General features: G+C 36.0%; 1 protein-coding gene across 3 annotated transcripts; it reads right to left on the bottom strand.

Annotated features, from left to right (window-relative positions):
* Window positions 1-10,637: 10,637 nt before the first annotated feature.
* LOC127631856 (arfaptin-2-like) lies at window positions 10,638-22,479 on the bottom strand. 3 transcript variants are annotated; one of them, XM_052110232.1, is made up of 9 exons: window positions 22,329-22,479; window positions 21,529-21,633; window positions 18,957-19,065; window positions 17,296-17,376; window positions 15,964-16,079; window positions 15,249-15,470; window positions 12,544-12,701; window positions 12,093-12,267; window positions 10,638-11,995 (listed from the first exon to the last, which is right to left on the bottom strand). In XM_052110232.1, the coding sequence occupies exons 2-9, from the start codon at window positions 21,622-21,624 to the stop codon at window positions 11,840-11,842; spliced, it is 1,113 nt and encodes a 370-aa protein (XP_051966192.1). In that variant the 5' UTR covers window positions 21,625-21,633; window positions 22,329-22,479; the 3' UTR covers window positions 10,638-11,839. The 3 variants fall into 3 exon arrangements, with proteins under 3 accessions (XP_051966192.1, XP_051966194.1, XP_051966193.1); XM_052110234.1 differs by lacking the exon at window positions 22,329-22,479 and adding an exon at window positions 20,591-20,626 and having other exon boundaries at window positions 21,529-21,635; XM_052110233.1 differs by lacking the exon at window positions 17,296-17,376.
* Between the last annotated feature and the right edge of the window lie 3,633 nt (window positions 22,480-26,112).

The following is a 26,112-nucleotide window of genomic DNA, read 5'->3' as shown; positions in this document are numbered from 1 at the left end:
AGTAGGCTAAATGTCAAGAGGTTCACTACCGACTATGCTTACATGTTGTAGCCTCTAGCCTCATTGTTAGCGCATTCGCCTCTCATGCTGGAGTCCGTGGTTCGAGTCCCCTTCAGAGTATAATTTTCCTGTTTATCAGGTGTTGTTTTTGCTAAGGATAACCAATAAGCATTAGCATACAATGTATGTGTGACTTGTTTTGTGATATTAGTTTGTAGGAAATATACACTTTCATTTGATTAAATGGTTTTGTAGAGTGTAGCAAAGATGAGCAACAGACTGAGGAGCAGTAGCTGTGCCAGAATCAGGCATGGAAACTGGAAACAATTAATCAGTCACTTTACTTTAGAGAAAGTTAAAAGTTAAACATTGTTTATCTCAATGATCCTAATGAAAGGATTTTGACAGATGAATTATTCTCATAGAGATGATGAGAATTATATACAGTTCGATGCCATGATGTCAATGAACTTAGACTAAAAGCAATTCATGTATTGCTTTAACTTAGGATCTTATACATCATTTTGACTATTTATGTCAAAAAATATAAATGATTTATATTCAATATTTTTTTACCTCACTTTACTCACTATAATATAACTCTTTTGTGATGACTTTATGGTAATGTACATGAAAATTCAAGAATCATGATAGATCTTAGGGCAATCCCACTGATCTGCTCTTCCCAATACATTTTCTTCAATGGTATTGGCCTACAATTGAAATATGTAGCACTTGATGAATTAGTTGTTTGAAGCTGATTTGCAATAAATTATGTGCTGTATCTGTTCTTTTGCATCACAGATGATTCAGGGAGGAGAGAGGATGAGTTAGTCGAGGATAGTACTAGAGTGGAAGATTTAGGAACTGTAGAAACAGGCCTAGCCAGAGCAAAACTCAAAGAATACCCTCACACCAGCTTTGGACTACAGAGAAGTGGTTGCTAGTGTGAAAATAAAATGGTCTGGGCTAAGCCCCGGATGTCCTTCAATGCTGGAAACGCCTCTGATTATTGACACAGACATGCAGCCTTTCACAATTTTTAGACTATGCATATCCACATTGGGTAGAACAGAAGGTCTTGTAGGCCAAGCCTAACAATGCAACATATACTGTAAAAGTATAACTACATTTTGCCTAAAAAATGCTTTAGCAATGTTGAGAAGAGCAATGGCAAATACAAATGCACTTAGACATCTAATTTAATGAGCATCCACATGTAACCCACTGAGCTGCTGTTTGGACTGGCTTTAAAAAATCATAGACATATATCACACAGCAAATGCAGAGGTTTCCCAGCTCTTTTTTCTGTAGCATTTAAAACCACAAACTACATGAATCTTTCTTTATTCCCCATTTTAATCATGCAACATTAGTTGAGTATTTCAATCCTAAATTTGTTCTATCATAGGAAGCAGAATTGTAGATCTCAAAGACCATTTTCATTTTCAGTAACATGCGGTGGTACGAACCAGGACATTCCAAGATAGAAAGGAAAATGTTGGTTATACTAGTTGGCATTTATGCATGCTTTGGACTACATTGTAAACATGTCAGGTCAACGGAATAAAAAATATACACCTTAAGTCATCAGACGAGATCTTGTTTGTGAAGATCTTAATTGTGCATTATTGCTACCAGTTGTGCTTCATAATTTCTCTAATTTATTGGAATTATGTCTGGTCAGTATAATCTAAATTCAAGCATTCTCTATGACTGAGAAGATAACTAAGTCATTACATTGTGCTAATGTGTGTAGCTAATGTCAGCAAATACAGAAATTGTAACACCATGAATATCTGTATTATATACTGCCCCCCTGTGTGGTACATGGTGGATTGCAGGAAAAATATTGTATTTATTTGAAGTCATTAGACTTTTTGGATGCATGTGCATTATTTTTGTGCTTTTTGGTGTGGTCTTTTGTTTAATAAAGATGTATTTATTTAAAAATGTATTGACAAAAGCCATTAACATAGCACCAAGCTTAAAGCTGAAGTGTTTACTTGTTCGGGGTTAAAATACTTAATCTTATCGCAGTTTAATATGAAGAGACAACAATAAGTAAGCCATTACTAAGTTAATTTTCTTAAAACTGTAAACACTGTGTGACACTATAAAAACTGCTTTGTTTTGAGTGCCCCTTCCGGCCCGACACAACAACACCGACATGACCAATGCTGAGAGTTGGGTTTGTTTGGTAAACAGCAGAGAGTGGTGTAAATAAAGATGTGTCGTTGTAAGAACCCATGACTTCTCGTCATGGGTCCACACTATCGGAATGTTTTTCATTTTTCTACACTTTCACGCCAATGTTTAAATAACAACATAAATCTGAAGGTCTCTTTAGTGCTTTTGAGGGATATGGTTTGGTTGTTTACCAGTACCAAATTGCAAGCTATGCACTATATCTCCAGCCTTTGCCTCTGACTCCGCTGATTGTGATTGCAATGACTCAGTTAATTGTGATGATTGTGATTCCTCTAGAGAATTAAGTGGCTTGGCATCAGAATCTTTAATTGTCTCTGTAAAGCATTGCTGTGTGATGAGCATACTGCAATCCACAGATTTAAATTTACCGATACTACCAATCGGGGGAGTTGGGAGTTTCATTGAAATGACCAGGAACAAATAGATCCTCCTTGCTGATATTCCCACAACTGGCTTTGGGAAGACCGATTGTGTGCCGGCGACTGATAATCTGGTTAGTCTGAAGGAGTTCCAAAGTGACTGGTTAAGTGCTCATGGAAAAGATGTGTTTTTAGTAGGGCTGTCAATCGATTACATTTTATAATCGAATTAATTACATGTTGTCCCGATTAATTAATCGCATATACAAATATTTGCTGAGAAAGCCCCTCATATAACAATAATTCAATATATAATAATGAAATAATAATAATAATATATATATATATATATATATATATATATATATATATATATATATATATTTTTTTTTTTTTTAAATATTCAGATAATTAAAATGCATTACATTCTTGTGGCAGAAGAGTTAATCATTGATAAGACCATTCAAACTTTAGAATACAATGTATTGTTTGCTACCATATTATTGATCATAATACCATTGGCATACAGTTCATAGAAATCCATTTCACAAGTGAATTTGTCAATCAGTTGGAGATGTATTATGAGGGCTTGTTTAAGGACCCGTCAATGTACACCTGCGTCAGACATTTTAGTTTTTTTAGAAACAAGTCAGGGGTATACATAGTACACAATACTACAGATATATTTTACAATAATGCCAAGACATGTAAGCGCAGTGTAGTTCTAGCGGGTTTGATGAAGCCGAAAGTTCGGGAAAGTGTTTTGTTGCCTCTTTGTGTTGGAAGGCAATGTTCCTTAGCCGACCGCAGGCTTCTAGTGGGCGTGTAGCTCTGCAGAAATTATTTTAGATATGCTTGAGTAGACCCAGTGACTGTTCTGTATGCCAGCATCAGAGCATTGAATTTGATACGTGCATCAGCCGGCAGCCAGTGAAGAGAGACAAGGAGTGGTGTAACATGCACTCCCTTTGATTCAGAAAACCAATTAATTTTTGGTTGATTAAAACATAAAATAATATAAAACACGGTCACCTCGAACAATGATTTATATTTCAGTGAATATTATCATCATTATAATTTTTATTTCTTCATTTGTGTAAGTAATTTTCTGCCTGCATGCTTAGACGGATACTTACCTGACAGTAAATGGAAAGGGACTACTTGTATATATATTATTTTTTGTTCACTTCTTTTCGTTTGGAATTCTAAAAAAAAAAAATATTTATAAATGTATTTGATTTAAGTTTTTAAAATAAATCAGTTTAATTTTCAATGCAAAATCACTAAAGCAAGAATATTCACTGCTCGTTTAAACTTCTGACCGAAAGAGTAAAAAGTGGAACGACACTCCTCTAGATTGAACTGAGAGGGATCCTCACAAAAATACTCGGCCACAGTCCCACTCACAGCAGCAAGAGTCTGAAAATAAGCCTCAGTCTCCTGTAACCTGGTCTCTGCATTCTAAAAAAGATGAAGCAATAGATTAAATACTTTTTTAGTATTTAGTATTAGAATTAGTATTCAACAGTTACAAAATCTCATTTTCAAACAAGCAACAATACGCAGACATTAGCAAGAACTATAAACATCACAGGTTTAGAAAACCCTAGGCTTCTTTATCAAAAAGAAAGTGAATTGTTTTATTTGTGGTGCTATTCAAGGCCCAATTAAAAAAGTAATAAGGCCAGAATGTTGAATCCAAAATGGGACTCCAAAAAACTTTCAAACAGGTTTTCTGAACACCCTCCCTATCTGCAATAGGTCAAACAAACACATAGTCCCGACCATATGTCTGGCTGGTTTAAGCAATTTTCCTTAAATCCACCAACAAATAGCTTAACATATTGTTTACTGCAGTTAAAAACTGGGATAGGAGAAAGTATTTTAAAGGAATAGTTCACCCAAAAACGAAAACTTTCTTTCTGCTGCAGAACACAAACGAAATTTTTAGAAGAATATCTCTGAATAGCTCTGTTGTTCCATATAATGCAAAGGTCCAAAAGCATATAAAGGCTGCATAAAAGTAATTCATAGAACTACAGTGGTTTAATCCATGTCTTCAGAACTGATATAGGTTTGGGTGAGATACAGATCAATATTCAAGTTATTTTTTGCGTTTACTTGCATTGTATGGACCTACAGATCTGACATTTCCTTCTAAAATTATTAATTTGTGTTCTGAACCACATCTTATCTCCACAGCTGAAAAGATATGCCTGGACTAACGCTGTCAGGAAAAATGTATTCAGCTTGCAGAGATTTGTGAGCTTTCTATCATATGACAACTGAATGTTTCCACCTTAACACACTTTTGATAATAAAGGCACTGCCTCAATGAACACTCACCTTCTTAACTGCTTGAGGAATATACCAATGTTCATGTTCTTCTTGGGGTTGCGAATAGACACCTGGCAAGAACAAACTTTTGATCAGATTTACACTAAGCGCCATATGTTAACATTAGTTAATGCATTAAAGTTAGAGTTATTATGTATCATGAACTAACAATTAAAGCTATAGTTCACCCAAAAATGAAAATTCTCTCATTATTTACTCACCCTCATGATATCCCAGTTGTGTATGACTTTTTCTTCACCAGAACACATTTGAAGATAGAAATAGAAAAATATCTTAGCTCAGTAGGTCCTTAAAATGCAAGTGAAGTAGATTTCTCATTTGAAGCTCCAAAAATCACAGACAGTCAGCATAAACTTCATCCAAATGACACCAGCTATTAAAGTAATGCCTTCTAAAGCAGGGTGAGTAAATGAGACAATTTTCATTTTTGGGTGAACTTTTCCTTTTATGTAAACGTTTTGATTATGGTATAATACACCACCCTAAAGTTTTTCATCATTATTGAATTATAAATAGCCCCTAAACAACCCTGCCTATTAATTTCCTGGATTAAGTATAATCAATCAAAGTGATGTTCGAATAATGTGATTCAGTTGTCGTCGATTTAGACCATCTGCATCACTGGGTTTTGGAAATATCAGCTATTCATTACTGGCAGAGTCCACCTTGTGTAAACACATAGAGAAAGAAAGATATCACTCTCCTTCTAAAGGGTGCAGATCAAAGAGAAATAAAGTAGCCAAGTGGCATCCACAAAGGCCACAGCATTGTATTTTGAATTACTTTGTAAGAGAAAGTTACACCTTTTGTCCACATGCCAAAACAAGTTACTAGGCTCGGATTAAGGCTGCATGATTATAGCAAAAATCATTATTGCTCTTGATATTGTAATCGCGATTATTAATGTTGATGAAAATATTAAAATACCGTGACGTCACAAAGCAACCAACCATGTGGTTCTTCAGAGTAGCAGATTTCAGTGGTTGATATGAGCTGTGCTCCAGTTTCATTTAAGCATTATATTGTATTTTATATTGTAATAATATTTGTTAAGGTAAGGCAAATTTAAATTATTGTAAATTGATATCTATTGTGTAGAATAAATTGAATTATTGCTAAAATTACTGCTTAAATTATTAGTCCACGTACAGTAAATATGGCATATTCAAAATTCAAACTTATTAACAGCCGATTTAAATCGACTGCGTTCGGTAAGCCCTTTAGTGACGAGACGGGACCATTCATCCCGTTAGATCTTCAATAGTGATCTTGTTCATGTAAGATCATCGTTAGATCATTTTTGGCCTCAGTGGTTGCACTTTGGAAATTAAAAACAGTCATCAGAGTTTGTGCGATTTGTGAAAATGTTAAATCTACCAATACCAGCAGCGTGACAAATGGGTCTTTTTAGAGCAGACGCGATAACAATGACGGTGATTCCTGAAATATACTTTTAATGCCATATTCTTTATGTTGGCTACACCTCCAAAACAAATTTGAAGTTAAGATGTTAAGATGAATTATCTTATTGCTGTTCTGTACAAATCAAATTCACATTGGCCTACTTATTATCATGACAAAACAAAACTGTTATTACAATGACTGCTGTCACTCACTGCAGGTTAGGCCTACACTTTTTGAGATCTGCATTTCGACACAAGCTCAGTGACGCTCAGCACAAGGTTCTGCACTCAAACAAACTACAACAAAGCTATCTAATCAGCATAATAAATCAATTATTTACACTGCGTCTGTGCCTTGATTAGAACGGGAGCATTTTAGTTTTGTCGTGTTGCTCATTTGCAGTGTATTTAACATCTACGTTCAAAGTGAGCGGTGCAATATGCAATGAATCCAAAATAATTACAAAGTGCTTTTCGCTCTTGTTCTACAGCTTATTTTCAAGTGTCAGGTGATGTTTCTTCAGTATTCATTTTCGTGTACTGCGTGAACAGAGCAAGAACATGAAGCAAGCATCTGGGCATTCAGATGGTTTAAAACTTGTGCATTAGGATCAGTTGTCATTACAGATAGGACGAAGGACTAATCTAAGCGGTTCTAATTGGCCATTGCCATTTCATTGCTCAACGGACATGTTAGTGATTGGTTAGAACACTCAACTGCTGCAAAAACATGTTGCAAATAGAAACCATTGACGCAACAGGAGCAGACTTAAATTGAATGCTGTAATCGTCAATTTTCACGATTACATAATCGTGGCAGCCGTAATTGTAATGCCGATTATTTTTTCGACTAATTGTGCAGCCCTAGCTCGGATAACTGACATCATTATTATAACACCATCAAATGTCAATTTCTCAAATGATGCACCCCACGAACAACCTCCCTATGGGAGTTTTCTGGAAAAGAGCATCTGGGGAGATCCCAGCCCTGAATACATTTATGTTTCATTTTTTTTTTATGTGTAAATTTCCTTTTAGGAAATATCCTTTTATTTCCTAATAAACAAAATAACACAACAATATGTAATGACCTAAGCATATTACTTAATTTATTATGCAATGAACTAAACTTAACCAAAGAGTAAAATGATAATAATAAAAATAGTGTTCTGTACACTTACAGAGCACATCAGCATGCATCATTTACCAATTACTACAAAGACTGATAGAAATACGATTTACATATTAGATAATAAACCATATGTCACGAACCCCGCTCCCTCGCTCCGCCCCCTCGATCTTCCTCGCTCATTTTGCTCCCTCGGGCTTCCACGCCCGTTTTGCTCGCTCGAGCTTGCACGCTCGTTTTTGCTCCTACGAGCTCACATGCTCGTACACTATCTCCCCCCTCAGGCTCTCATGCACGCTCCTATGGCCAGAACATTATGACCACCTGCACTTGTCTCAATGACCCCTTTATTCGTTTCACCTGCACTCGTCTCGTCACCTTTCATTGTTTACACCTGCACCTTCCCCTATAAATACCACAGCACATCCGTTTCACGGGTGTTGGTTATTGTTCTAGTTTACCCCGCATCTTCGCCCCCCGCTAGTCTCGTCTAGTTTTGTACTCTCGTTTACCCCTTAGCTTGCCAGCCCCCCTTGTTCCCCTGTCTTTTCCTCTCACTTGCCTTGTTTATATCTTGATTCCCCGGCTCGCAATGAGAATCGCAATTGATTCTCATTGCGACCCTTCTCTTTCCTCGACCATTCTCCATCTGTATTTTCCCCACTGTACCTTCGCCTGCTTTTTGCAAATAAAGCAGTTTTGATTCTCATTGTGACTGTCTCGTCTTGTGTGTTTGTGTGTGTGGGTCACACCATAAATGTGTGGCCTGGACCTGGATTTGATCATTGCGGCTGAACAACTCCCTATGTTTGATGTCAAACTCAAACTCACTGTTCTTGTCTGCTGTCCATATGTTATATTTGCCCAGCACTGTGTCCTTAGGTATGGCCTCCCAATTAAAATTACAAATTTTAGAAGCCCTGGTCAGCCCTCTGGTAAATTGATCGCCACCAGGGAAGAGGGCAGGGGCGGAGGAGGTGGGGCAAGAGGAGGGGGTGATGGAGGTGGTATCACTGGTGGTGATGCCATTGTTTGGATGTCAAATGAACAGATAGTGCTTCATCATACCTTTAAATTAAAGCCAGAAAGAGAAACCATATGGAAACATGAAGACAAGTGCGGGGCAATGGCTGTCTGTGATCTGCACATTTTACAGTAAATGGAAGTTAAAAAAACTGGGTGATAAGCATTGGTGACTGCATAAACACATTATCAAGCAGAAAATACCTAATAGGGCAATACAAAACGTTTTTAAGCATTTTATTTTCTTTTAGTAAAAAATAAATAAATCAACTTTGGAAATGCAAAGATTTTCAAAATTAAAACCTGTCAACACACTGATTTTTTTTTTTTAAGAAACTTAAAGTACAGTGATTAATAACATTGCATTTTGGCACACTCTGATTACCATATTTACATACTGGCCCATGCTACTGTATTTTACTTCAAAGAATACCATGATATTATAGTTGGCTATCAGAAATTATATTGTTTTTACATTGGTTGTCCATGGTCCTGTATGTTTTTATGATAATGTCCATACTTTTTTTTTTTAATTTGTTTTTAAGTTTAGGTTAGTGGAATTAAAATAAATGAGCGACTTACTAGTTTAAGAGGTATCCAGACTTCAACTAACTAAAAATATTTTATGATAATATCGACAATACTTTAACTGTACACTCCAGAACAGAACAAAACATGCTCAATGTTAAACTGCCATGAACGGGTCCCCGTTCGTTACTCGTCCGTGCGGCATTCCTCTCGTTTAGCGGAACAGTGATGTTGTAATGCCATACACACTCTATATACCTGCATCTCACTCACAAAACATGAAGTTAAGTACAGTGTTTCACAGTTACGCACGATCGTTTAAAAAACGCGCGAGTGTTTTTTGACAGTCATTTTATTCCATACTAGATTAGAACGTGATGGCTCGCGAATTATTGAATCATAATTTATGTCACTGTGCATTTCTTATCGTGAAGAAAATTGGCAATACGCAGCTTATTAATAAGAGTTTGTTTTTGAATGAGTTAAAGATGAAGTGAACAGAAGGTAGTCTTCGCCCCATTATACATTGCGACAAAATAATTTTTTTTATGATTTTGTTTTTTATCTGAGAATGTTAAATATAATATAAAAAATACTAATATTTAAAAAATATCTAAAAATCCTTTAAAAAAAAGATGCATTCACATGAGAAGCAGCATATGAGATATTTAGACGTGATATTAGAGAATAGATCTTGAATATAAGTATATTTTGTCTTTAATGCACTCGCCGAAGTATAACCAAGTGAAAAAATACTCTTATACAAAATACACTTACTGTATATTTAAGACACTCTTAAAGCAAGTCTAAATATCTTATATGCTGCTTCTCAAGTAAATGTGTTTTAGTTTTTTAGACAATTTTTAATGGAAAACAAGAGAAAAACCCTTGATAACAATAGGATTTTTGCAGTGAATTTCTTTACTGAATTAAACTTAATAAAAAGTATTTTTTTTCCACATCAATTCAGTGAATGGGTCTGACTGGGCGCCAGCCAATCCGGAAGCTGCTAAGACGAAGTATACCTGGGCCTTAAAGGTTAGTAAGCTATTTCATCATGCTGAAAACAAATAATGTTTACATCTTGTGTCTATACTGTTGAAACAGTGGAAACATAATGCCACAAATGCTGTTAATTGAGCTTAACTTGAGCCTAGAACATTCCTTCAATTTATTCAAATGAACAGCAGTTAATTTGTGCTTCTGGTGCAACATTTACCTGGCTGAGTTTATGATTGTAACAAGACTAGAGGTTTTTTGTACATTTTTAGTTTAAGTGACAAAACATTCACTTTTGTTTGCCAGGTTTATGCTTTGAACTTTTGTAGAAAAATAACACAACTCTGATGTTAACAAGTCTTTGGAACTTTCATTAATATGTGAAGTCAACTGTAAAAGTATGAAATGTATTCAACAATCAAAGCACTGTTAATAAATAGGTCAGGGTGAAAAGCACCGTGTCAACAGCCACTGTGAGTAGTGGGATGTGAGCTGAAATAGTATACTAAGCAGATAAAATACCAGGCATATTTGCTGAATCAATATCATTGTGCAAGATAAAAAATAAAAGCACTCTGAATTCATGGAACATGTTGACAGCCTCAGACACCATAATGTTGTTGTGTAGAAAACATTTTAATTGAAGTGGATGGTAACTTAAGACTTTCAGTTCTGAACATTTTGCCAACATTAGAGTACGGAATAGGTGGCAAAAAAAGCTAATGAGACATGAGGGATAAAATATACATTACAAACTCATCAGAGTCAAATATATATATATACCTTCAAATATGTTTTAATTGTATAGGTGGGACACACTTTACATTATTATAAATATATTATTATCCTTCTTATGACACACAGTGAACAATTTTTCGTTCTTATACCTTGTTACAGTCCTCCTTCAAACGTCCATACATTAAAAGCAAACACACAAGCATCAAATTCTTTACTTTCAGTTCCACTCTATCAAAATAAAAGCAATAAAATAGCCTGCCTGGGAGGTGCTGACTGGATACAGAAGAGTACAGTGAATATACAATACCTGATAATGAATGCCTCGGAAATTGCATATGTTTTACACAAAGTGATTGCTTGGTGTGACTGATTTGTATCATGTAATTTAGTGTAATTGTATTATGAATAGCTCATACACATCTTGTAAGTAAATTAAGGCAGCTGTAAAACAGAACCACGGTAAGTTTCCATAATCAATTTGACTTAACTTGAATAAAGGGATGGTTCACGCAACAATGAAAATTCTGTCATCATTTATTCACCCCCATGTCATTCTAAACACATGTGACTTTCTTCTGCGAAACACAAAAAGGAGAAATTGCTCAAAACAACGCAAGTTCTCACATGAAGTGCTAAAACAAGTTTTAAGCAAAACATACAGTATGGATTCAAAAGACTTGGAATATGATGCATGAATCACACGGAATACTTTTATGACACTTTTGCATCCTTTTTGAAGCTTGAAACCGGAATCACTATTCACCGCCATTGTATTGAAAAGAAGGGCCAGTAAAGTTTCTTCCAAATTTCTCCTTTTGTATTCTGGAGAAGAAAAAAGTTGTGTTTGGAGCAACATGTGGGTGAGTGAATGTTGAAAGGTGAAATTTTTTGGTGAACTATCCCTATAATATTCCTCTAAAGATTTCCTGGCTTTAAATAAACTGGGCATCTTTCCAGGGTTTGGCAACATAAAACTTTTACTTCTCATTTATAAATATCTAATTTAATGCATCAGTTTACATCCCCATCCATCCATTTTCATGTCATTTTCATTTTAATGTTTTAAGTGTCTCTATAGACTGACAAGGTGATCACTGTTCCTCGAGCCACGATGGCTTGTCAGAACCTGGTGGCTTCAACTTCACGTTGAACTGTCTGAGAGTCTGTTCCAACTGCTGCTGGTTTCCAGCAAAATATGCAGAAATAGCATTGTGAAAGAGTAGAAGTTGCTTGTGCATCACCTTCACCTGGAAATCAACATTAACATCTATAGAAACTGACACGAAACAAAGGAAAATTTCTTATATATAAAATTAATGTAGCTGAATTAAAATTTCAACATACCTTATTCTCTTCCAAGAACTTGAGTTTGATGGTAACGTCACTGCGCAGTCGTTCGTACTTTTCTCTATGGATTTGGTACTGCTGTTGAGCCATTTCGATGCGCATCATGGCCGCAGCGTCCAGCGGACCCGCACTCAACTCCTCCAGGTCTGTCCTGTACGCATCATATTCCAGTCTAAAACAGTAACATCATGATTATTAGTATAAACTGGAACAATAAACTCCAAACTTATCCTGGACAAAAAAAAGAGAAATTCCTCACAAATGGTTTTAGTAAACTCCTTTTTGAGAGGATGAGAAACCTCAGCTTCTAAATAATAGCTCTTGGCTTTGTTCAAATTTGTTTTAAGGCAAAAACTAGAACAACAAAGCATAGGTGATAATTCCTTTAATATATCTACTTATTCAAATGACACATTCACTCAAGATTAAAAAAAGCATCTTTTCATACCTTGCATTCTCATACGTTTTGATGGTCATCAGTGTGTCTTCCATGGTTTTGTTGACTAATGTATTAATGCTGGACACAAAGAAATTGATGGCACCCAATAGTGTTTCTCCATTCTTGCATAGCAGTCTTTGTGTCTCTGCATTATAGCCAAACTCATCCTGGAAAGGTTTAAAAGAAGAGGAAATTAGAGGCAAATTGTATCTCTATCCTTATTATTTTTATTATTATTTTATTTGCATCAAAAGTATTTACACCGAATATTACCAAGTTTTCCACACTCATTGAGAATACTGTCTGACTTAATGGAAGCCAAATGCTCTCTGGTCAGTCATTTGTTTAAGTAACAAATAAAAAAACTATTGAAAAATATGTAAGATATTTTAACTCTTACATTTACATCTTACCCGAGTGGATTATATATTTTTGGTCAGAGATTTTCTGCTGAGCAAACAAATAATTGTTTTTTACGTTCCATCACTGTACTACACATTTTCAGACTCAGCATGAAGACGTCAATAAGAATATTTTGTTTTGTTTAAAAATGTACTTATTCTGCTTGTTAAATGTATTTCAATTACATCTATTAATGTATTAGTGTCGATAAAAAACTTTTTTTAAATAATATGAATGAGGATATTTTTACTCTAATATATTATCACACTGTAAAGCAGTTCAATGGAAAGGAGGAGGCGAGAACTGGCTTGTCAATATTAAATAATATTTTAATGATAAACTTAAACAGAAGTAAAAAACACGCACACGATGGACATGTTCGTAAACGATCTCTCTCTCCCGCACCACCATCCGCAATCGGCCTTTATCCCTCTCTGAGGCTTAATTAGCCTGATAAGGGACCGGGTGTGTATAATCACGACCCGGCCCCGCCCTCCACCCTGTCACACACACTAAATACTATATACACTTATATATATATATATATATATATATATATATACACACACACACATACACACACACACATATACATACATATACACACATTAGTAATATATATAGAAGTAATATCACACGAGCAAGCGTGCTATTTGGCTCTACATCAGCACTGCTGTGATTCGCCCGCAGGCATGAGGCCACAGGCCGAGTGCTGTAGGTAATTACTGCAGTGCTGATGTAGGGCCATATAGCATGATTGCGAGTGTGATATTGCTTATATACAACAGTTCAATTAACAAGTAAATGTAAAACAATTTAGAAAAACCGAGTAAGGTCATAAAAAATGCATTTGTGCATTCAACTATTTTATTACGCTACGTCAGAATCTGCCGTTGCTCGTTCAAAACAAATGATGCATCCAAACCTTCGTTAGTAATTCAAAAAGTTCACTTCGGAAATATTATCTCGGATTGTGCTGTTTCTAACAAGTCATTGGATAAACAAGGATGGATTGATGGGTGTGTGCATGTCTATGTGTCTTTGTATGTGTGTGATAGAGAGAGACGGAGCGTGTGCGATCACCTGTTGCCACTCCCAAGCAGAATTGCTGTCAGCGTTCTGAAGGTCAGCTTTCTTAGTGGAAAAATAGCGTCCAAGTGGGGGTATTTCTCCCCATTTTGTGATAGCCACGCAAGAGTCATTCACTATAGAAACAGCGATGTCCTCCGCAATTTTAAACAGTGTGTATCCAATGTGGAAACTCAGTAAGCACCTCAAGTTCTGTAATCAAACATTCTGTTGTGTCTCTCAGCTGCAATGAGCATTAATCTTGAAACTGTTCATATAGATCCATTTAAAACAATGTCCTAGCTTAAGTAATGTAGTGGTAATACGAACTCCTTTATTATATATGGATTCACTTTATTTTTATTCGCTCTTATTGCACACAAAAATGTATGCATATATGTAGTATTATATATATATATATATGAAATACTACATACACACACACACACACACACACACACAGTGTGGTGGTGGCAAAAGATCATTTTTCGGTGTAATATGAGCAGTTGGTGACGTGAAGTGAATCCGTCAGTCATTGTTTACATACAACAGCGCTCCGTGATCGCTCGTATTACTACTACACAACTACAGCTAGAAAATAGCTTTAAACGGCTTTAAACTATCAACTTCAGCATTACGCTCATCACAGCTGAGAGACACAACAGACAGATAAATTACACAACTCAAGGCTCTTTTGTCTTTGAACACTGTAGTGTACACCTCTGTATGAAATCTTCAGTTATTTGGCAATTTCAAGTATTTTATAGTCTTTATTCATCAAAACAATGATTGACTGATGAGTTTCTAGAGAAAGCTGTTTCTTTTTTGCCATTTTATACCTAATATTGACTTTAAGATATGCCAGTCTAATGCATACTGTGGCAACTCAAAAACAAACAAAAAGTCAACGTTAAGCTTCATTTAACAAACGAAATAGCTTTCAACTGTGTTTGATATAATGGCAAGTGATTTTCTAGTACCAAATTAGCAATTTAGCATGATTACTCAAGGATAAGGTGTTGGAGTGATGGCTGCTGGAAATGGGGCCTGTCTAGATTTGATAAATTACTTATGTAAAGAACAGCACAATCTCTATTTGAAATCAGTAATGTCCTGACTATACTATGTTGAATGACACTTTGGTGAATTGAAGTAACAACTGCCTTCTGAAACGGCGAAATCTGTACATTATTCCAAACGTTTGGCCGCCAGTGTACAGTATATAACTGACACTCAGATAATACCTGCAGTTCTGGGGATTTTTGGCTCAGATCAGAAAAGGTGTCCCCAAGAGCTTGCTGTGTCTGCACCATGTTGTAGAAGTGGTTGGTGAGCTCTTGTGCTAGTCTCAGAATGCATTCATATTTCAATTTAGTCTCTCTCAACACATCAATTTCAGCTTCAAGCTCCAGGTCCATTGTCTTCGTACCACGTCCAAAATGCTCCGAGAACATCTGTTTTGTGCACTAGTGAAAAGAAGTCAGAGTGAGACACAAATTAAGACGGGGATAGGAGGTGCCATTACATGCAACAGCTTCACATAATCTAGCTCAAACTCTTAAAGGGATAGTTCACCAAAAAATCTTTAAACCCTTAAGACATTCTTTCTTCCGTGGAACACGGCAGAATGACCGCCTCAGTCACCATTCACTTTCATTGTATGTTTTTTTCCATACAATGAAAGTCAATGGTGACTGAGGCTGTCATTCTGCCCAATGTCTGTTTTTGTGTTCTACTGAAGAAAGGAATTCATACATGTTTGGAAAGCATGAGGGTGAGTAAATGATGACACATTTTTTGGTGAATTTTCACCAAAATTATTCAATAATTTGAATAAAATATACTAATAGAATAGTATATGATAACTGTAATCATTTGTAGTTACTACATTAATAATTAAGCAGGGTTACAAATACATTTCTATTCATCCATTTAGACAAATGAGTGAATGTTCAGTACCTTGTAAGTGTTGATGCTCCACTTCTTCACGCTGTCAAATTTCTCTACAGCTACTCCTCTTGTGGCCTCCTCTGACATCATAGATGGATTGCTGCTGCTATGGTGCATGCTGGGAGCTGATAGGAAGTCATTTAGACAATTATGATAGGCAAATGCTATAACGTTAACTACACAGGTGCTTAAAGGGATAGTTCACCATTTACTCACCTTCATGTTGTTCCAAACCCATATGACTTTCTATCTTCAGAGTAACACAAAAGAAGTTTGTGAACAGGAGGAGGGCATGGCCGGGCCGAGTTAGTCAGACCGGTGGCACCCCGGCCTGAATCGGGCAGGGGAGGAGTGAGATGAGAAGGAGGGCCTGGTCGTGCTGTGATGGAGCACGGCCAGCGCGGAATCAGCTGATCAGCGGGAGAGCGAGATAAAGGGCAGAGAGAGAGACTCATGGCCGCATTGCATGTATATCTGTTTATGTTTGTTTTATGTTGAGTTTTATCATTAAATTTTACATTGACTGTTTAGCCAGTTCCCGCCTCCTCCTTGCCCACCTTTACCTTGTTACAGAGTTATTAGGCAGAATGTTAGCGACTGATAGTCTCTCACCATTCACTTTCATTGTATTTCTTGCCCATACAATGAAAGTGAATGAGAATGAGGCTGTCATTCTGTTCCACAGAAGAAAGAAAGTCATACGGATTTGTAAAAAACATAAGGGTGAGTAACTGATGTTTATTTTTGGGTAAACTACACTTTAAGTGGTGCTGTAATGCAGTTTTTATTTTTATATCACACAAAAATGTCCCTACTACTTGAGTCAGTACCACCCCGCTCTTTTTTTAACCAATCAGAAACGCCATCTGCATGTGACTCATTTTGCATACTCAAGGTTTGCTGACTCTGGATTACTCATTAATTTCAAAGCTAAGTCCGGCAAAAGATAGTAAAACCATAAAATCACTTACAACCCCTTTAAATAACACAATAATGGGCCGTTTTAGGATATATAGACCAGCCTCTTTAATACCAAATGCCTGTTGTCTTTACAAGGCCATGGTATTGAGCTTATCAAAGATCAGCTTGATACTCACTTTCATGCTAATATCATACGTTTACTGATATGGACAAAACATTATATTATACCCAGACATTACAATACATACAATATTTTAGTATTCTGTGTATAACAACAATTTTAGTTAACCTTGGGTCAGGGTGAAAAATAAACGAGTGCAAGAATACAAGGTGTGATGACAGTAAATGAGCAATGACTGAAAACTATTGGGTGAAAAGGTGTCGGGCAGTGATAGGAATGAGTGAGGACATCTGGGATACCTGGATAATCTCCTGGCTGGTTTGCTATCCGACTGGCAGCTGAATGGCTGGGAGTGATGCCCCTACATTTTGAGCGGATGTCTGAAATGAATCAATAACAGTGGACAGGTGGAGGGATGGGATGGGAGGTTTAGTCCAAGTGAAAGGCCATTAGAGGGATGTAACACTGAGTGTTTGATTAATAGGGACGATTAACTCACAAAGAGGGTGTAGTGTTATTTTATAGAAAAGATTAGTGTGCACGTTCAAATGCATAATGATTTCATAGATGGAAATATGAAAATGTATAGTGGCCCCAAAAAGTATTTGCACACATTGAAATTAAATATCAAAACAAGTGGGATCTGCACACAGAACCAACATCAATTTTCTTAACCATTTTTGCAAATACTTTTAAACATCTGATCGCAAGGTAATTTTAGTGTATGTATGAAGTCAGTTATTCATTTTTAAATGTTGCTCAAGTTTCAAATACTTTTTTTGGGCCACTGTATATAATTACATATATAAACAGAATGATAAAATGTATGATGGTGCTAATGTTTGAGTTATGAATTATATGTTTCAACAACAACAACAAAAAATAAGTGCGATTAGAGGGGTTAAAGGTAACGTTGCAAGGTGATAGAAAGGAAAATTATATAAATAAATAGGGCGATACAAGGTGAAAACAAATCATGAAAATGAAAAACAGGAAAGCTTCTAAAGAACTGACTATGTCTCAGTTTGGTTTAAAGAGATAGTTCACCCAAAAATGAAAATTCTCTCATCATGTGCTCACCCACATGCCATCCCAGACTTTTTTTTCTTCAGTTGAAAACAAATGAAAATTTTAGAAAAATATCTCCGCTCTGTTGGTCCATACAATGCAATTGAATGGTGATTAGACCTTTGTAGCTCCAAAAATAACAAAGGAAACATAAAAGTAATTCATACCCAGATGTTAAATCCATAGAGATTTAGAGTAAATTACTTAAATATTGTTCTGTTTCTCATCCACACCTACAATATTATATTTCTTCAGAAGATATGGATTTAAACACTGAAGTCATATTGATTACTTTTATGATTCTTTTATGTCATTTTTGGAGCGACAATGATCTAAATCACCATTAATTTACATTATATGGACAAACAGAGTGGAGATATTTTTTCTAAACATCTTTGAGTTCTGCTGAAGAAAGACATACACATCTTGGATTATGTGAGGGTGAGTAAATGATAAGAGAATTTTAATTTTTGGGTGAACTACCACTTTAATACACTGGCATATGTATTTGTTCCATGTTAAGGTGTTAAACCCAACCATGTTACTGAGCATAAAGAAACACCATTGAAAGAATACTGTGCATTCGGCTCGCAAACAACAATGCCTTTTGTGTTTTTGTTGCAATTACGGATGCAAAAATGCTTCCAACATAAAACTGTTCGCTGTAACTGGTCAAACGGAGCAAACACTTGCTGTTAAAAACACTGACAAAAATATTCTCTCACAAAAAAAAAATGTATGCCCAAAGGAGAAAGAGAGGAAGCTGCAAGGACAAAGGTTCTAAAAAAAATTTCTGTCAGGTTTGCATGCGTAGACAAACTGCTTCAAAACAGTTCATATCTAATTTAGGAGAATGTCTGACACAATTTGGAGCTATTGAAGTTCTCTTTACCTTTGATGGAACTGGTAGTTATGATGCCCTCTGCTGCCCCTCCGTAGCCTCCTGACACAATGCTGGTTTCATTTAGGTTGGGTCCAGACACCATCACCTGATGCAAGTCCTAAAGGTGATAAACACAAAGCTTTCAGACAATGCATTAACTAATGTTCTCATTTGTAAGCTGCTTTGGATAAAAGCATCTGCTAAATGGTTAAATATAACACATACTGCTTTTAATGTTAATCATGTTTGACGAGGAGGAGGGTGTGGCTGGGCCCTAAGGATGAACACCTGGCACTGAGTTACCCCAATCAGCCAGGAGGGGTATAAGGAGGAGGCGGAGAAGCCAGTTGGAGAGAGAGATGCATGCATGCGCGCGTCAATGTTTGTTTGTGCTGAAAAGGAGTTTTTGTGTTGTGTCTGATTAAAAGTCTTCGTGATTGTTCACCTGCCCCCCTTCCTTTCCACCCAAAAGAACCCTGTTACAAGATGTATTTAATATAAGTAGAAATAACATGTACCAAGATTACAATTTTAGCTTGTTAACAATTGTTTTACATGTTGTTAAAGTGATAGTCCATTCAAAAATGTAAATTCTCTCATCATTTATTCACCCTCATGTCACTCCAAACCTGTTTGACTTTCTTTCTTCTGTGGAACACACAAAAAAAATATATATTTTGAAGAACTGTTTTTGTCCATACAGTGAAAGTCAATGGGGTACAAAACAGCACTGGACCCCCATTTACCTTTTATTGTATGGACAAATAATACTGAGACATTTTTTAAAATATCAGATTTTGTGTTACACAGAAGACAGAAACGCATATAGGTTTGGAGCAACATGAGTAAATGATGAGAGAATTTTTATTTTTGGGTGAATTGCAACCTAATTATAAATTGCTACCAACTGCACCATAGGTGAAGTACACAGGAAGGTAACAAAACAAAGAATGGAGACAGGAAGCAAAAGCCAACTAAATTCTTAATTCTCATAAAATAAAATAAATATTTGGTACTTGTATGGTATGTACACACTGTAAGTTTTAAGAATAGCATCATATAGAAACCTCAAAGAAACCGAAGCCTTATTTTTTTCTGCTTCAACATTTTAAAACATCCTTAGATATGGTGCTTTTCAACATATAGGTTGTGAAATGTAAAGGTAAGCTACTGTATCTATAGTTCAACACAATGACTAAAAAGAAAAAGTCTAAAGTAGTCATTAAACTAAACTATTTGCATGACAGCTTTCCATTTTTCCTGTATCCCACTGACTCTGCTGACCTCCAAACAGCTCCTGTTTGGTATTAAAACCTAGCCAACACAAACCTATGACAAGTCAATAATATGTGTGCTACTATGCAAACACATTAACCATGCTAAGCTAAAGGGAACAGAGCTCCAATATTCACGGACACCTAAAAACTCGCCCTCACCATGGCCACCTGAAGTTTGCCTACAACCTCATCTAAGCTCCCACCAATCTGTGCAGAATAGAACATAAAAATACAAAATGTGAAGACAAATCACAGAAAAGATGGTGAGACAGAAGTGCTTCAACAATAACCAAACACAACAGAGCTTTTCAACAGCTTAAAGAAATAGTTTACCCAAAAATTTAAATTCTCTCATAATTTACTCACCCTCATGCCTTCTCAGATGTGTATGATTTGTTTCTTCTGCAAAACACAAATTAAGATTTGTAGAAGAATATTTCGACTCTGTTGGTCCATTCAGTGCAAGTGAATGGTGGTTAGAACTCTGAAGGTCCAAATATCACATAAAGGTATCATAAAAGTAATCCATACAACTCCAGTGGTTTAATCAATGTCTTCTGAAGTGAGTCAATCGGTTTTGGGTTAGAACAAACCAAAATATAACTAATTTTTTTCTGTACATCTTGCCATCGCAATATCTAGGTATAACCGGTTCTGCTTGACCCGCTCCGAGCAGGATTCAAAACGATGTCTCTGGCGTGGGAGGCGTGCATGCTAACAAGGAGGCTAAAGGCTACAGCCTTAAGCATCAGTCGCTAGTGCGCCTCTTGAGGACAGGGGAGTGAGGTTTACACATACAACACAGTTATCACATACCAGCTGGTTCCCATTCCATAGGCACAATCATGACTTCAAGCTTGATTACATTTCCTAGTACTTGACTTATGCTCACAGCGCTAGATGATACTATACGAAGTATAATTAAGCATGAAATCATGAGGAGAGGAGACTGCTATAGAGTAAAAGTAGTATGGATTTAACCACTGGAGTCGTATGGATTACTTTCATGCTGCCCGTATATGATATTTGGACCTTCAGAGTTCTGGCTACTATTCACATGCATTGTGTGGACGTACAGAGCGGAGATATTCTTTTAAAAATATTTGCTTGAGTTCTGCAAAAGTTTTCACTATCCCTTCCATTTAAAAGTGGCTATATTTACAACAGCTCATTAATATGTGATTAAGCAGACTTTTGTGAAATAGGATGCCACACTCAGGTCTGGTTCATGGCTTAACAGAATGATGGGCTTAAAAATTATTGTTCATTTTTCATAATAGGTTTAAGGGACTGTGGACACACACCTGCTCAAGACTGTCATCTTCAGCCGTCCCAGTGTCTCCGTTGCTGTTGATGGGTATTTCCATCGTGGCAGCTTTGCTCAAGACACTGTCTGTCATGATGGATGTCTACGACACAAGACACACTGCAGATAAATATTCAAAATACAGCATGATAGAAAGAATGGCAGACAGACAGATAGATAGAACGACAGACAGACAGATAGAATGACAGAATGATAGGCAGACAGATAGACAGCTAGAGAGACAGACAGATGATAGATAGAACGTCAGACAGATAGATAGAACTACAGACAGACAGATAAAATGACAGAATGATAGGCAGACAGATAGACAGCTAGTATTTGATACACAATGTATATCAAATGCTATAGAATTTTTCATATTAACAAGCTACTGTATCAATGCACCAAACTACTGAATATAAAGAGACATTATGCCAGGTGGGCAAATGATAGCTGTACAACTAAATACAAATAAATATTACAGAAATGGGCATGCAAATGCCGTTTTATTATAAACCAATGATACGTTTATTAATCTATAGGCAAGTCTCGTAACTATGCAATAGTAGATTAGCAGTTTATATAGCCATGTAATGAAATTGCAGCCTTGACAAAAGGGCAAGGGAAGGATTATCCGTAATACTACAGTGTGCATAGACGCCGTGACACTCTCCAACCGGACTAGGTCAAGCCTCCTAGTCTGAGCTCCGTTTGCTGCTACCTGTCACAATGTGATAGAAGAGGATTCTTGAGCCGCGCGATCCATCAAACGCTCGCCGCTGCTGCAGCGTTTCTCACCTGTGTGCCGTCTCGACCACTGATATGAAAAGAACAGACACCATTCGAGATTATTCCATGATAAAAATACGATGTGTGTTTTAACGGATGCTTATGGAGCAAATAATCTCCTCTGTCAATCCTCTTCGTCGCTTGGTAACATAAATCCTCTCCGTTCTCCGTAAACGGAAGTGACGACGACATTCTTCAGGGGTAGCGTTCCTGAACGCTTACTGCATTTAGATTCGAGCAGAGGATTGCTGTCATATATTTCACAAAAATACAATATATATGGCACACAATTTTTTATGAGGTTAACGCTGTCATTTGAAAGGCAGATTTAGGTAACTGAAGGAGATAAAAATATGATAAATATTAGATGTTATTCGCAATATGACCAGGTGGTGTCACTACAACGTCAGAAATGTGAGTATCATTTTGAATGAGCTCTCAGCAGGTCCCAAGAACTACTATTGTTTGTTAACCCATTCCTCCTATAAGATTTAAATAGCTTAAAGCCTTGTGTCTCAGTAATATATATTCAGACTGTGCAACTTTATAAGTAAAATTCTGGAAATTTGTTCAAATGTAAGAATCTGACCAACTGACAAGTAACATTTCCAGTAATACATGACTTATGAGATGGCCAATAATTACATTTATGGGTGAAATAATAATTACATGGCATTTCAATATAAAACAAATACTACTAATAATAAATCCAATTATTATGCATTTTCAAATGCTTGCTACCTGATCTGACCCCTGTAACTTACTTTTATTAGTGAGTTACCTCATGCAGTCAGGTTGATTCAGTCAGAGTAAACAATAATTTTGAATAAATAAATAAATAAAAAACAAACAAACAAAACAGTTCATTTAAAATTTACCACATCAAGCACATTTTTAGGTTTACCTGACAAAACATTTGTTTTGGCATAGCTTTACATTTGATTTTGCATCATGCATTGGCTCACAAAGTGCTAAGTCGTGTTTTTCCTTAAGACTGCACATGCATTAATTTCAGTCTGTGTCTCCTTTGAGCATGAAGATTAACATGCTTCTGATTAGTTTCTGCAAAGTTATTCAGAACCTTAACATTACTTAGATTAGAGCAAAATTGAATAGAGGCAACTTGTACAGACAGGACTGTTCTGAGTCATTTAGTTTCTAGCCTATTAATATCTGATAATCAAGTTTGGGATCAGAAAAATGCCTATTAATGTAATTCAGGAAGTTCAATAAAAGACAAATGAGCACAAGTACATGTGGAAATGGAATTAAAGCTGTTCAGTAAGCAATATCCTTTTTATACTTCATATACATCATGTGAAGTCTATGTATGTGTATCAGTCTCTGTAGAAGATCTAGTCCACCAAGACCAATATCCTATCATACCCACATTAACATGCTAAATCTTTTAGAGAGTTGGCATGAGTGACAGAAGTATTGTAAAAATGCTAACTTAGTGTTTGGCAATGCAGCGACAGTCAATTGAAAACAAACTATTGTTGACATCTGTATTTTAAACAGAATCTTTAAAGAGATTATTCTGATTGGGTGGTCATCTGCTGTAATATTGCAGGGTTCGTTCAGGGACACAAGATTTACTATTATCATTGTAATTAGGTTGTAATTACAAAACACATACCTTTTAGTAATCAGGTCTACACCACAGGCCTTCTGTTTATAACATGTTTTAGTCTGGGAACCTTTAGTTCAATTTGAAAATCAGGCAGACTAAAAAAAGCCACCCACAGTAGACCTCTTTGGTTGCAAGTTTACTGGTACACATAAACTGAAAACAAGAGCTGTTAAATGTTAAGCTCTCCATGTTTGAAACCTTTGCAAAGGAATACATTACTGAAGAATCTCGTGCCTTACAAACCTCTGCAGCTTCCCACTCTTTTCCTCCCATTCACTAGATATCCTGTCACGCTTTTAAAGAATTAACATTAAATGTGTCTCCAGATGCTGGCTAGCGATTCGTCATCAGACAGCCCTTTCTGAGTTCCTCGGCTGCAATCACAGCATTAAGACAGGGACCTTAGAGAAAAAAGAAAAAGAAAACATGGCAACACACCATGCTTAAGATTTCTTGCCTGCTATGCCATTATTCCCAAGCAAAATAATTACAAACATTGCTCTGTGTTTACACCCTGTAGCATATGGGCCTGATCCTTTTATAGTTTTCGTAATGTGCCATTTCAAACAAACTGTCAGCTTTTTTCCGCTCGCTTGTTGTTTAATCAGGGTGAGTGCGATTCATCATTGTTATGGATCCATGATATGCGTGACTGTGTTCATCAAACATTAAACCTCTTCTTGAAAACACAAGGTGAAAAGATAGAGACGAATCAACCTTTCTAAAATACTATACTCGCTACTGATTCTGGATGAACTCTCAAAAAACACTTTCTCGTATTCAATTGAAACATTATATTCATAAACAACTATAAGTGTAACTCTGTGGCTCTGTGTCGCTATGTTCAATGGCAGATGGGAAGAGGGAGTGTTTGAGAAACCTGTTTGAAAATTGTCAATATTATAGCAAATTTATTTGGTGACACTATTGGCGCCAAAATTACACCCTTCAGCTTTAACTTCAGAATTCTCTCCTGAATTAACCAATAATTACATGTGGATTTTCCAAATTGATAAATTCATAAGACTGTTGAAGTTTAGTGAGAGTTAATAAGAACTCAGATCACTTTGGTATTGAAAGAGCAAAGGGCTTCTCAGAGCAGCTGGTCTAACTTTCCGATATTGGTGATAATTTACAGTGATGTTATTTTCCATGTTGGCTATCATCCACTATGCAACTATATTTCAGGGCTATATTGAGTGGATTTCAGGCACTGTTTTTAATCCAGCTGGAATTAGCAGGAGTAATGGCTATGGTGAAGAAGAACCACAGCTGAACTAGTTTATACAGGGAAGTCTGGGATCATTTGACAAGGAAATGTTATATATATATATATATATATATATATATATATATATATATATATAAGTAGCTAGTTGCTTCCCATGGCTGATATACTGTTGATTTTCCAAATATGTGAAGTGCCAAAATACTGTAGATATTAGTTTCATGCTCATTCTGAGAAACCAAAAAGTATAACTACTACCTACTTAGCACATATTATAATGATGCGGTTTGAATGCAACAGAATAAAGAATACTGCCAGATGAGTAGCACAGTATGTAGGATGATATTAGGAATAGTTCACCCCAAAAATTATGTAATCATTTACACACCGTTGTTCCTAACTTGTATGACTTTCTTTCCATGCAATACAACTGGAGACATTGGGAAGATGACAGCCTTAATCACCATTCACTTTCATTGTATGGAAAAAAAGATGCACTGTAAGTGAATGGTGGTTTTGAAAGAAATTTAACCAACGCCTTTTAAAGCCTTTATGATGTAAACATGTATGGTGTTGCAAAAAAATTCCAAATGGACATTTACAATGTATATACATATATACAATGGTAACACTTTACAATAAGTTTCCATTTGTTAACATCATTAACATTAACTAACAATGAACAATACTTTTACAGCATTTATTCATCTTAAATAATGTTAATTAAAATATGTGCTAATACATTTTTAAAGTCAAAAGTTGTGTTAGTTAACATTAGTTAATGCTCTTTGAACATGACCTAACACTGAGCAATTGTGATTTAATTAACTAAAATGAACTAAGATTCTTAATGCATTAACTAATGTTAAAGAATTGAACCTTATTGTAAAATGTTAATGAAAAAAATAATCCATATTCTGAATAAAATAATC

This window comes from Xyrauchen texanus, chromosome 38 (assembly GCF_025860055.1).
Source record: "Xyrauchen texanus isolate HMW12.3.18 chromosome 38, RBS_HiC_50CHRs, whole genome shotgun sequence".
Taxonomy (NCBI): Eukaryota; Metazoa; Chordata; class Actinopteri; order Cypriniformes; family Catostomidae; genus Xyrauchen; species Xyrauchen texanus.
This window is presented reverse-complemented; position numbering and strand designations above follow the sequence as displayed.

Excerpts from the sequence above, each read along its gene's own strand:
- LOC127631856 (XM_052110232.1), bottom strand. The coding sequence starts at position 21,624 with ATGACAGACAGTGTCTTGAGCAAAGCTGCCACGATGGAAATACCCATC. Across the intron at positions 19,066-21,528 it reads AAGATGACAGTCTTGAGCAG|GACTTGCATCAGGTGATGGT; the intron begins GTGTGTGTCCAC and ends TATCACCTTTAG. Across the intron at positions 15,471-15,963 it reads GGAGCATCAACACTTACAAG|TGCACAAAACAGATGTTCTC; the intron begins GTACTGAACATT and ends TCTTTTCACTAG.